General features: G+C 37.3%; 1 protein-coding gene across 1 annotated transcript in view; it reads left to right on the top strand.

Moving 5' to 3' along the window:
• TRAM2 (translocation associated membrane protein 2) overlaps positions 1-13,137 on the top strand; it is a 43,010-nt gene that overhangs the window by 17,896 nt on the left and 11,977 nt on the right. The window contains exons 2-5 of the mRNA XM_058182965.1: positions 3,062-3,125; positions 4,369-4,478; positions 6,001-6,117; positions 12,022-12,080. Of these exons, the coding sequence (XP_058038948.1) occupies positions 3,062-3,125; positions 4,369-4,478; positions 6,001-6,117; positions 12,022-12,080 (350 nt within the window). The remainder of the gene's footprint in view (positions 1-3,061; positions 3,126-4,368; positions 4,479-6,000; positions 6,118-12,021; positions 12,081-13,137) is intronic.

Raw genomic sequence — 13,137 nt, 5'->3', positions numbered from 1 at the left:
GCCATAATTGCCAATGGTTGTTATGCCATTGCCATAAAATGGACATATTGTTTGTTATGGAACATTTTTGCCAAAAACAGAAGCTAATGTCAGTTTTCAGCAAAAAATAATAATAATCATAAAGTGTAAGCATGTGACCACAGGGGACGTACATTGGGACTTCAGAACTGGATTCTAAGTACCTTTGCAGAGTCCATTGTAACTTTGAATGGCCACCAAGTTACCAGTCATAAATTGTGAACTACCTGTAAGGGCCTGAAAGCCTGGATCTACCAGTTGGCTTGGGGCCCCAACAGAGAAGTATTACACTGGAGATGATTTTTTTTTTTATTTGCATTTATATCCCGCCCTTCTCCAAAGACTCAGGGCGGCTTACACTATGTTAGCAATAGTCTTCATCCTATTTGTATATTATATACAAAGTCAACTTATTGCCCCCACAACAATCTGGGTCCTCATTTTACCTACCTTATAAAGGATGGAAGGCTGAGTCAACCTTGGGCCTGGTGGGACTAGAACCTGCAGTAATTGCAGGCAGCTGTGTTAATAACAGACTGTCTTACCAGTCTGAGCCACAGAGGCCCCTCTGTGATTGATTAATTACAACAAAATCCCATCTCCCCCTCCCCAGCATCCTTCTTCCTCCCTCCCCATTTGTTAACTGCAACTTCATTTGGATTGTAATTTTTATTAAAATTAGAAATATTTATCTTTTATGGTTTTATTGCTTTTAATGTTGTAAATTTCCCAGAGTTGTTTTCAAGCAAGATGGGTGGCAAACAAATTTAAACAAATAAACAAACAAACAATACTGACTTTATGATTTGGTTTGCACCCTTTAGAATAATGCCTGATTTGAGTTGGGCTTAATCAGGGCCTAGTTACTCAAAGCTACTCAAGATTTTGACTGAAGTGAGAGCTGTGGCTTTTCTTGACCCATACTGGGAAAACACTAATAGATGTAATTTCTTAATTTTTAACTGGATGAGATTAAAATTCTAAGCACATAAGTGCTTCTAGGATGATGAGACCTATTCAGTTGTAAGGGGAAAGGTGCAAGTTTGTTTCAAAACTCCTTTGAATTTGTTTCCCCCTCTCCTTGTAAAAAGGTCGGTTCTTGAAACTTTGAAGTAAGAATTATATTTACAAGTGCAACTTCATCTTTTAGGGATAAGCTTCCAAAATTTCACACAACAAAATTATCATTTGCAAGCAAGTATTTTTTGGCTGAGGATAGCCCTTAAATACTGGTACTATTTATCTAAAGCAAATGTTTTGTTTTGTGATTAGTTCTTTTCAGGGACATTTACTTGGCAGGTTTGTAGTCTCCCCTTATCTTTCTTCAAACAGTTTGGCCAGTATTCTCTTCATATGCTATGTTATTTTAACTTTCTAAGTCTCTTCTTTGATTCAAGGGAACATTCAGATCAGTTGCATTGAATCTGTATGGTTATAAGCATAATAATTTATCATAACAGTTGTTATCTCCTAGATTCAAGTAAGGTTGGTGAAGTCTGGAGAATGTACTTGTGTTGTGGAGATATGTTTATTAATGAAGTGCAGCCATCAAGAATTTGGAAACTTGTAGTTATCTGTTGAACTGCATTCCAGACCTTCAGACTGTAATGGAAATACTCGACTAATATTGCCAGGATAGCTAATCCATTGCAATAAATATTATAAAGTTTGTTTGTGTAAATTTTGCAGGAGAATAAAGGATACCACTAGTAAATGGGATGTCTTCTTGTACATACATGAAATGTAGTTAAATATAATAGTTTAAATCAATTTCAAAGTTGATTTAATTTAATTAAGGTGCTTCTGTGATTGATTAAATAAAATTAAATAAACAATTTGCAGACTTTTCACTCAATAACTTTTATGCAGCTATAAAACTAATTTAAAATCTATTAAAATTTTAATGAATTGGTGTTCAGTATTTACCACAAGTTTTAGACAATAATTATAAATTCAGATGATGTACAATGATGAGAAACTTCTGATACCTCATATTGCTAGATTATCAGACCAGTGGGTCCACGCAGTACTCAATTCTTCTAATATTTATCAATATAGCATGCTAGGTTTGAAATGCATGTATTTCAGAGACTTTTATATAAAAGACCTGTATTCCACCTATACCTAAATAATATTCCACATATAGCTAACATTTTGAATAAAACGAATTACTGGAAAGTAGTTCCGGGCCAAAAGCTAGTTTCTAGGACAGAGCCAGTCTGATATGATTCAATAATTATTTGTATGGAGGAGCAAACCACATACTGAAGAGGAAGTTCCTGTTCAGTTGTTATACTCAGGCATTCCTAAAGATTAGAGTGGTGGAGGACAGAGAATCAAGGTTGTAAAAACATTTCTTACAATCTATAGTTCAAGGAATCTATATTATTTCAGATGTCAACATAAAATCGTGAAGGCTAAAATTATATTTTGTTTCTACTACATGTAGTCCTTGACTTACAAGCGGTTGCAATGACCTCCTTCCAAAAGGCAATTATGACCTAAATTCAAAAATGCAATGGCTGCCCCTCCCCCACCCCCCATGATTGCATTTGGGACACTCAGCCATTGGCCCACATTTATGTCTTATGTTTGCAGCATCCACTGTCACATAGCCACAATTAATGACATTTCTTGCCAGAATCAACTGTTTACTTCTGGTTTCTGGCAAAAAAAAAAAAAGTCATGTTGAGGACAATGTGTTCACTTTTTGACCATGGTGCTTGCTTAACAACGGGTGCCAAAAAAGGTCATAAAATTGGGCATAGTCGAGTGATGACCTGCTTAATGATCACCATGACTTACAATTGTAATTTCAGGCTCATTACGGTTGTAAAGCAAGGACTACATATGTATGTATGCATATATATAAAACTTGATCATTTGTAGGTTTCATTATAACTGTCCTCTTTCATGAAAGCTTTTAAGGCCACTTGAGAATCTGGTTTTGCCTGAAAGGATGCTTAACTGATAGATGAGAAGAATTGTCATTATGATATTGAAATGAAACAAGCTAACCCAGAAATGTATTTTATCTTCACAGGTTACAGCCAAGACTGCCTTCTTGTTCATCTTACCTCAGTATAATGTCAGTGTACTGACAGCAGGTAAGAGTATATAGTCCGTTGAATTGAAAACCTTGCCTGGTAGTCAGCATGCTTAGGTTTCACTCAACTCGAAACCTATGTGGTTGTAACCACAAACTGGCTTTCTATTAATTGTGGGGTAAACATCTTTACTGTGCATCTAATAGGCAAACATAAGAATTCACATGCTCACATGTATAGGTTTGTATAAACATACAGAACCAAGGAAACTTAAAATAAAAATATTTCCATATGTGTAAAATAATCAGCCTTCCAGATGTGCTGGAACTACATATTTACTAGTTCCCAACATAGTAGCTTCTAAACAATGAAGCCTTCATGTGTACCTCAGATAATGAATACTGTAGTCATTTCCTCTATAAATCTTGAAAAGTGATCTAACACAGGGCCAAAGTTAGTAAATTCATCTTGTAATCATCTTGTAAAATGATCTAACACAGGGTCAAAGTTAGTAAATTTTGTAAAAAAAAAGATGTAAAAAAGAAATTAGAATGCATCTGTTCAGTATCTTAAAGCCGTTCAGTCTAGAATGAGTCATAATTCTTATGTAGCACAGACAATGAGTTCTGAGATTGACAACAGATATATGTGCCTGCTGATATGTACAGGTAATCTTAGACTTACAACCACAATTTGGCCCAAAATTTCTGTTGCTAGGCAAGACAATTTTAAGTGAGTTTTGCCCCATTTTATGACTTTTCTTGCCACGGTTAAGTGCAGCTGACTTCCCCATTCACTTTGCTTGTCAGAAGGTTGCAAAAGCTGATCACATGACCCTGGGATACAGCAACCCTCATCAATACATGCCAGTTGCATAGGGGCCGAATTTTGATCACATGACCATGGAGATAATGCCACAATCATAAGTGTGGAAAACGGCCATAAATCACTTTTTTCACTGCCATTGTAACTTTGAGCAATCAGTAAAGCAGTAGTTGTAAGTCAAGGATTACCTATACATACAAATACTTGTAGATAACTTGAATGATCAAATGAATTTTCATTTTGAACTAGTGGGAGCACAGGACAAATCTGTGCAGATTCATAGTTGCCCCCTATGCAACCAAACTGATTAATATTCACAGGTTTAATTTCTATCTCTTGCCAGCGTTAAACTCGCTCTTTCCTTCTTTGGTTCTGCTTCTTTGTATCTGCCTTGAAAAGCTTCGGTTCCTAAATGATTTCTCAGCTTAATTTTTTGATTTTTATCTGTTTCCCCCACTCCCTGTTTCCTTTCCTTTAGATGGTGAAATTGTTCTCTATCACTACGGGCTGAAGGATTTGGTTACAATCCTCTTCTACATCTTCATAGCAATCATTCTGCATGCTGTGGTGCAGGAATATGCACTGGATGTAAGTCTTAGCTCGGGCTTAATAGAAAACCTAAGGTGCATGAAGCTTTGGCACAACCTCCCCTTCCCCCACATTTCTAATCCTGTGTTACAACTGAGATTGTAAAGTAACTTCAAAGTTTTCGTTTTGCATTGAACTTCATTGGAGCATGAGGTGGGCAGATGTGAATTTTCCCCTTCTTGAATTATATAAACTTTTCCTTTTAACCTATCAGGCCTTTGGATTTTTTCCTTTTTTCCTTCCTTTCATTCTCCTTGCCTGGGGTAAAGTCAGTTTTCTCTTTGGGCATGTTCCTTCTTGTTGGAGGGAGTCGAAAAGCTTTTCCTCTCTTCCCCCACCCCATATGGTGGGTGGGAGAGAATTTCTGGTCACAGCTGGTGTTTGCAGTGTCCTGTTTTCTCCATCCTGTCCATGGGTCCCTAGTAAAGATAGCTTGTTTGGTTAAAGGGAGGCAAAGACCTTTGTGAACTGCTTCAAGCATCTTCTGGTATGTTTGGTTACTGCTTAGAGGCAATTTTAAAACATCCAGAAGCTATATGGATTATATGAGAAAGAAAAATTGATTAGTAAACATTTTGATGCTTACATAATTGATGTTATATGGGACGCGGTGGCTTAGTGGGTAAGACGCTGAGCTTGTCGATTGAAAGGTCGGCAATTCAGTGGTTCAAATCCCTAGTGCTGCGTAACAGGGTGAGCTCCTGTGTTTGTCTCAGCTTCTGCCAGCCTAGCAGTTCGAAAGCACATAAGAAATGCAAGTAGAAAAATAGGGACCACCTTTGGTGGGAAGTTTACAGCGTTCCGTGCGCCTTTGGCGTTGAGTCATGCCGGCCACATGACCACGGAGACGTCTTCGGACAGCGCTGGCTCTTCGGCTTTGAAACAGAGATGAGCACCGCCCCCTAGAGTCAAGAATAACTAGCATGTATGTGCGAGGGGAACCTTTACCTTTTATAATTGATGCTAATATCGAAGGTAGTATACTTTATAACAATGATTGATAGCATCTACTATATGTTTGTATGTTGATATGACCATGATTATGAGGATGTTTAAATGTTAACACTTTTGTTGCCTAGAAAACACACTGTTCAATTTAGAAATGGAATTTGTGATATAAAAACAATACTAAAATATCCAGCAGCTTCTGCTTATTTCCAAGTGAAATAGAGTTGCCACTGTCACCCGTGATGAACATGCCTGTCTTTGCATCCTGATCCAAAATCTTTCATAAAATTCTGTTCCTGTCTCTGGGAAGCCTGGGATGAATAAGTGGGGAATCCTGTTTCATTTTGCATGGAAGGAAAATGACCAGCAGCAATAATAGATGCTGAATCATAATCCAGGTCAAAAGTTGTGACGCCCCCAATCTCCAGATCATTTACTTGATTTTCCTGAGCTGGTGCAATGCATATCAGTCAAGCTCTGTTCATGCTTTTTCCATGCTTTTTTTCCTGGGTAGTGGGGTGGAATGTTTGTGGGGGGGTTTTCCTGCTTTTATTGATTTCTTCTTTTTCCCTAGAAAATTAACCGTCGACTTCATCTTTCCAAAGTCAAGCACAGCAAATTCAATGAATCTGGACAGCTGGTAGCATTTCATCTTGCCTCTATGGTTTGGTGCTTATATGTAATAATAACAGTAAGTTACCTTAATCTATTTTTCCTTCCTTCATTCCCACTCCCTCCCCCTCCCCATTTCCTCCTCTCCTCTCTCCCCTCTCCTCGAAACTCTGCTAATAAGAGTGCTACTACACACATTCTTTCTGCATTAGTGGCTGTTAATCTATGCAGAAAAAGAATGTGACAGGCTGTAGTCTATACCAGTTTTAAAGACATGATTAGAAAAAACTGAATTTTCATCTTTCAAAGCATTAATCAGAAAATGAATGATTTATAGAACAATAAAAACAATACAGTGATATATTGATTGAAGGAGTTCTTCATAGCCAGTGAAAATATTCCAGATCTGTAGGTCTTTTGTTTCAGTAGTTATTACTTGACTTTTTCCCCTAGTATCAAATATGGTATTTTAGACCTAAATTTAGCTTGCAGTAAATGTCAAAAATCCTTAGCAGAACTATGCTGAATGAGGATTTGCATGCAGTATAGAGGCTTAAATAATCCTCTGTGTCAGAACAGGGATGAATTTGAGGAGAATGTCCATCTCCTGCATGGTTTGGTTTTATTTACTTAATTAAATTTAGGTACCACCCAAATCTAAATTAATTCAGGACAGCTCACAATATATGGTTTTTCAGAAGTTGGAAGCAGACATATTTTCAACTCACCCAGCAATAGTATGTGAAGAAATCATTTTGATGCATCAACATTAAACTTTTTTGGCGTCAGTGATTGTACTTTGTGGAATATATCAGGAACTGTTGTACATGACTGGAGAAAGTGGAAGAAGCAAAGTGGCAGGTGGAGAGTAAGATCAAAGATATTAAATACTAGAGGAAAGAGAGCGGTAAAGCAGAAAAGCAACGCCGCAGCAGCAGAAAGCATGACAGAAATTGCAAGTTTAGGAATATGGGGAAGATAATGTGAAGAATGAGTTCAAAGCATAACAGATAGTATATCAAGGGAAGTTTCAGTGTTAAATTCCCACCACTCCAAAATTAGTCCAGTATTGTCATATCATTGACAGGGTGGCACTATTATGAAGCAGATTCTGGGGACACTAATCAAGAATTGTAGTCCTCTTTGAATATTCTGATAAATTTTAGTACCTCAAAACGTAATTAAAACTCTTTTTCTTAGAGGTGTGCATTTGGTTCCAAAGCAAGAAAAGTACTTCATCATAGGCACGCCAGTTTTACCTGCTGGTAATGACCTTAAGAAGCTATGCCATTTTGTATGCAGACTAGTCCCCAAAAAATATAACATTCATGTTAAGGAGGTATTAGCATGCCAGTGTTGGATCTGAGTTACCTTCTACTTTGGATGCAAATGCTGCACGCGTCTTATCATAAAAGTGCCAAATTAGATTGTTAGATGAAATTCAACTGGTTTTAAATCTTATGAACATATCTTTTCCCCATCTTAGTTATGTTTGCATCCTGTGCTTAAGAGTGAGCAAGTATTCCAATGAATTAGGAACTATATATTCAAGTGCTGTCCAAATGTGCAAAATGTTGAATACAGTGCTGTGAACCAAGTATGCTTTCAATTATTAATGATATAGGAATCTCATTTGGTTCAGTTCCTTGATCTTCTTGATGTGGGTTGTGTATAATAGATATTTTGTTACAGTTATGGAGTCACTGAGAATGAATTAGGTGGCTGTATAAGTTTTTGTAAGTTAATAAATAAATACAAGCAAATCTTCCTGTTCTGCTTTCTTTTCCTAACTTTTCACTAATTATTTGATGCTCTGTAAATACACTGGCAAATGTTTTCAGCAATGGCTAGGAAAACCACTTTAAAAGCAGCTATTATTACTGATTTAATAATAATTTATAATAGTAATTGTTGATTTAATTAGTTGAAGCAAGGCTTTTGAGAGGAACAGCTGAGCTTCCAAAAGTCCTTTTCAAAATGAAGGAGGTGGGAGTGTCTGTCCCATTGCTTCCATTTCTCACACCTTCCAGTCCATCTGCCTTGAAAGGAAACAGGCTGAATTACTTTAATTTGTGGCTTTTGTAAATCAAGCTTTTCCCTTTCTGCACTTTCCACATGCCTCACTTTTATTCCTTGATGTCTTAACTAGGGCCTCTTGTTGCCTTGTTGGTTAAAACTGTTAATCTGCGAGTTATACAGCCATAATATTAGAAATTTGGATTGCTTCTTTAAACACTTCTGTGGTTATAAATTCAGGTCTCAGCAGATGGGTTTCTGGATAATTTGGTGTCTAGATTTCCAATCTATTTTGGGTTTTGCTTTTTTTTTTAGTTTTTGTTCTACCCTGGTAGAAACCTATGTATATAGGGTAGAAAGAGGTACTAGTGTGTTTAGCTCCTACTATCTTTGCTTTTTAGGAACAGGGTCATAAGAGTGTGTGAATCTTTTGCTAGATGACACTGGGTTTTTCTATTCCCACTTTCTCTGTTTCCAAGCAGATATATGATGCTGCTCAAAAATAGGGCTTACAATTAGCAGCCATCTCCTTTGTTTGTTTCCAATGGTAATCTGTTAGAAAAATGCTACTGTGACAGTCTTATTTGCTATCAGAACAAATGATTGATGATCACACAATTAATAAAAACTGCTTTATTCCTTCCTGTTTGGTTGGATTACTTTTTCTGGCATCTCTATTATTAATTTACACAATGGTCTTAAAAACGATGCCTGAAGGCACCAGTGTCCCTCCAAACCTCTTCCTTGGGCCTACCAGATTTCCAATCCATCTGACATGTGAGAGATGTACAAAGCATTTCACATGAGAATGTGTAATGTTGTAGGATTTTCCTGTAGAATAGGCTGATATGTTGGGTTGCTTGGAACAGGAACAACTTTGTGTTCCTAAATGAACATGTTCTAGGGTTGCAGTATATCCAGAAACCCATATGTTGGGAGCTGAACTGATAAAACTCAGAAGGGGTTAACACGTTGAACTACATCATATTCTGGATCATCTTCTACAAACATGAAATAGCTCTGAATTGCGTAGAGTAGCCTATTATAAAGGGGGGGGGGAATAACCTTATAGAGCTGGGTCTTCTTTGGGAACATTTAATAAATAACTACTTTTGACATATTTAAATTAAAAGAAATGGAAAAGTAACACGTTGCAAAACAAAGCAGTAGAATCTAGAAGTATCTTTACAAAATCCAATCTGGGTCAGTCACCAGATGGGAGGTTCTGGGTGACCAATCCCGATTCGATCTTGCAACATCCTGAGACAAGTATATTTGCCTTCATTCATGAAAAGTATCTTTGCTTCCAAGAATGTCATTAAGTTTTTCCAAGAGACATGGGTTGGTGTAATGGTGAAGCATCAAGGTGCTGGCCTAGAAACTAGGAGCCTGGGAGTTCTAGACTTGCATTAGGCATGAAATTCTTCTGGCTAAGTTTGGGTTACTCATTCTCTCTGCCTAACCCATTTCACAGGGTTACTCTAATGGGGAAATTGGAAGGTAGGAGTGTTAGTCCCCTTGAGTTATATATAAAAATGTAGATTAAAATAATAATAATGGAGAAGAACAAAAATGTGATAGGAGTTGGAGTTCTATTGCTTTCTGCTGAAATATGTATATCTGTCCAGCAAAAGGTAAAGTAATGAAAATTTTGCAGAATGGGATGAGGGCTGTAGGAGAGGTGACAGAATCTTAATAAATGTTTTGCAAATGACATTATCCTCATTGCATACATTTTGTGAATAGGAAAGCCTTTCCAGAATTATGAAGATACTCTCAAAATGGTCTCATAATTCCAAAGTTGCCCAAAACTTTGGAGATCTTTCATCTAAACCTTTTAAGTAGCATACGTAGTATCATGGAGAAAAAAGAGTGTAGGGGGAAAAGGAGAATAATAATTATTCCCATCTTTGGAGGTATCCTGTACCCTTTGCAGATACTCCTTCCCACCACATTGTTTATATGAGTGATTAAGATTATAAAGTAACTCGGGAAATTGTTACTATAATCTAAAGCTAAGTTTTAAAATACGGATGGTCCTCGACTTATGACTACAATTGAGCCAAAAATTTCCATTGCTAAGCAAGACATTTGTTAAGCGAGTTGCTCCCATTTTAGGACTATTTTGCCACAGTTGTTAAGTGAATCACTTCAGAATTATGTGTTTGTTAAGCAAATCTGGCTTCCCCCGTTCCCTTTTCTTTGCTTGTTAGAAGCCAGGTGGGAATGTTACCAATGGTGACCATATGACCCCGGGACAGTGAAACTACCATAAATATAAGCTAGTTGCCAAGTGTCCGGATTTTGATCAGATGATCACGGGGATGTTGCAGTGATCCTAAGTGTGAAAAACAGTCATAAGTCACTTTTTTTTCAGTGCCATAGTAACTTCAAAAGGTTATTAGCCAATGTTTGTAAGTCAAGGACTGCCTGTACATTGAATCTTCCCCAAGATGGATTCACCTTTCTCATTTCTTTTAAACAACGTGACTTTACTTTTAAACCATTCAGTGATAGGAATTATCTGGGCTCTCAAAGAAAAGAATAGCTATAATCCTCATCTACAACTGATTTTCCTTTGCAGAAGGCTCTTTAGCTTTTGATACATAAGTTGCCAGCCACTTGGATATCAGAAGGAATATTATCTCAATTAAGCAACAATCGGTTCTGAGGCCAACAGCCAGTTCCATCTTGCCTCCTCTTCCTCCAGCTTAGCCAACATACTAGACTCCTGTTCTGGATCTTGCCCTTGGGATTCCCAGAATTTCCTTGATCCCTTGCCACAGTATGCAGCCTGTTATTAACAGCAGCTGCTTGCAATTACTGCAGGTTCTAGTCCCACCAGGCCCAAGGTTGACTCAGCCTTCCATCCTTTATAAGGTAGGTAAAACGAGGACCCAGATTGTTGGGGGCAATAAGTTGACTTTGCATATAAATATACAAATAGGATGAAGACTATTGCTAACATAGTGTAAGCTGCTCTGAGTCTTCAGAGAAGGGCGGGATATAAATGCAAATAAATTAAAAAGAAAAAGAAAAAGAGGGCAGCCAGGAAGGGACCCCACATGAGCAGCCCAGCCTACTTGTGGAGACCACAAGTTCTTCTGTCACCTGAGTCTGCGCCAGTGGTGAAATCCAATTTTTTTTTTACTACCAGTTCTGTGGGTGTGGCTTAGTGGCCGTGGTGTGGTTTGGTGGGCATGGCAGGGGAAGGATACTGCAAAATCTCCATTCCCATCCCACTCCAGGGGGAAGGATATATCAAAATCTCCATTCCCACTCCACTCTGGGGCCAGCCAGAGGTGGTATTTGCCGGTTCTCCGAAGTAATCAAAATTTCCACTACCAGTTCTCTGAAGTGCTCAAAATTTCTGCTAACAGTTCTCTAGAACCTGTCAGTACCTGGTGGATTTCACCCCTGGTCTGTGGACCTCTGCCTCTGAGGAAAAGTGAGAACTTATAAACCAGTTTATTTTATTTTTTATTTATTTTATTTTGTCACAACAATATATGTAGGTATCATACAAAGATTATGTAGTATATAAACACATATATGAGTAAATATAAGGAGGTATAAGCATATGTGTGTGTGTATATATATATATATATATATATATATATATATATATATATATATATATATATATATATATATATATATATATATATATATATATATGAAGAAGAAAAGAAAAACAATAGGACAGGAACGGTAGGCACGTTTGTGCGCTTATGCACGCCCCTTATGGTCCTCTTAGGAATGGGGTGAGGTCAATAGTAGAAAGTTTTTGGTTAAAGCTTTTAGGATTATGAGAAGAATTCATAAGAACCAATCGAAAACAGCTAGATGGATTATCAGGATTGCTGATGATTACTTTATCATGAGCCATAAGAATTTGTGCAAGGGTCATTATAGCAAAGATGGCTGCTGTCTTATGTGTCTCCTCTGATTTTCTTCCTCTCTCCAGGAAGGATACTTATCAAACCCCAAAAGTCTGTGGGAAAGCTACCCTCATGTTCATCTCCCGTAAGTATTTAATGCTTTGGTAATTTTTATTTCAACCTTTCACGAGAGCCACAGCATAACCATTGTACAACTGAACAAAACCACTTCCTTCCTCTTTGTTATCTGAGGTCAGCAATGAGTAATAGTGGCAAAAACAGGGCATTCAGGGCTTCATAGCTTCTAAAGCAATCTCATAGCTCCCTCGTGTGAACAATCCCAAGATTGCAAGTACAAACTTAGCTTTTTTAAGGAGAACAAAGACATCCCAAACTCCAAGAGATGCAGAGTCTACCTAGCAGTGAGGAGGCACCTCATGTTTCTGAGAGGAATAGGAGTTGTATTGGGCAGAATAATGACACAGGGCAATTACAGACACTTGATGTATCTGGGTAAGACTGGAGTTTTCTCTTTTCTCTCTTTCTCAAGTTTATTTTAGTTTTTTCACAAAATGGCAAGAAGAGCACCATTGGCTAAATGGAGAAGTGGGCTCACTCTACCCATGTATGTTCTTCTCCGTTTAAATTGCACTGTCAATAGCTCCACAAAGAGCATACAGCAAGGAAAGAAAAGGTGGTACTCTTGACATTGATCTAAAAATGATAGTAATACAAGTCATGCACATACGAAGAAGCAAGCAGTTTCTTAATATGCTTTTTAATATCATTTCTTCACCCTCCAAGAATTTATCATGCTTTATGTTAACTCCAAGGGAGAAAGTGTTCCAATTAAGAATTTTATGTTATAGTGCAAGCAAATAATTTTACAGGTGTTGTCTTCCAGTTGTAATCCTCCCTTGTTTGGTTATTACTCTGGTAACTTTTTCTGGTGATTATTTTACCAGAAGCCAAGGACCATAACATGCATTACATTTTTCCAAAACAAATTACTCTGTGTGAAGAGAGAAATGTATACTTCCTTTTGTGTAGCCTAGTTCAGAAATAAATATGATTTAACAGTCTTTTCTAACCATGTGCCTTTCATTAAATCCTAAAATTCAGTGAGCCAAGTTGTCCTCAACCATATCTGAAGCTCTTACTATTTCTCCTTATACTTCAAGGATTTTTAAACATCTTAAAAG

Source organism: Ahaetulla prasina, chromosome 1, assembly GCF_028640845.1.
Source record: "Ahaetulla prasina isolate Xishuangbanna chromosome 1, ASM2864084v1, whole genome shotgun sequence".
NCBI lineage: Eukaryota > Metazoa > Chordata > Lepidosauria > Squamata > Colubridae > Ahaetulla > Ahaetulla prasina.
Note: the sequence above shows the minus strand (reverse complement) of the source record. Positions and strands in the feature narration are given on the sequence as shown.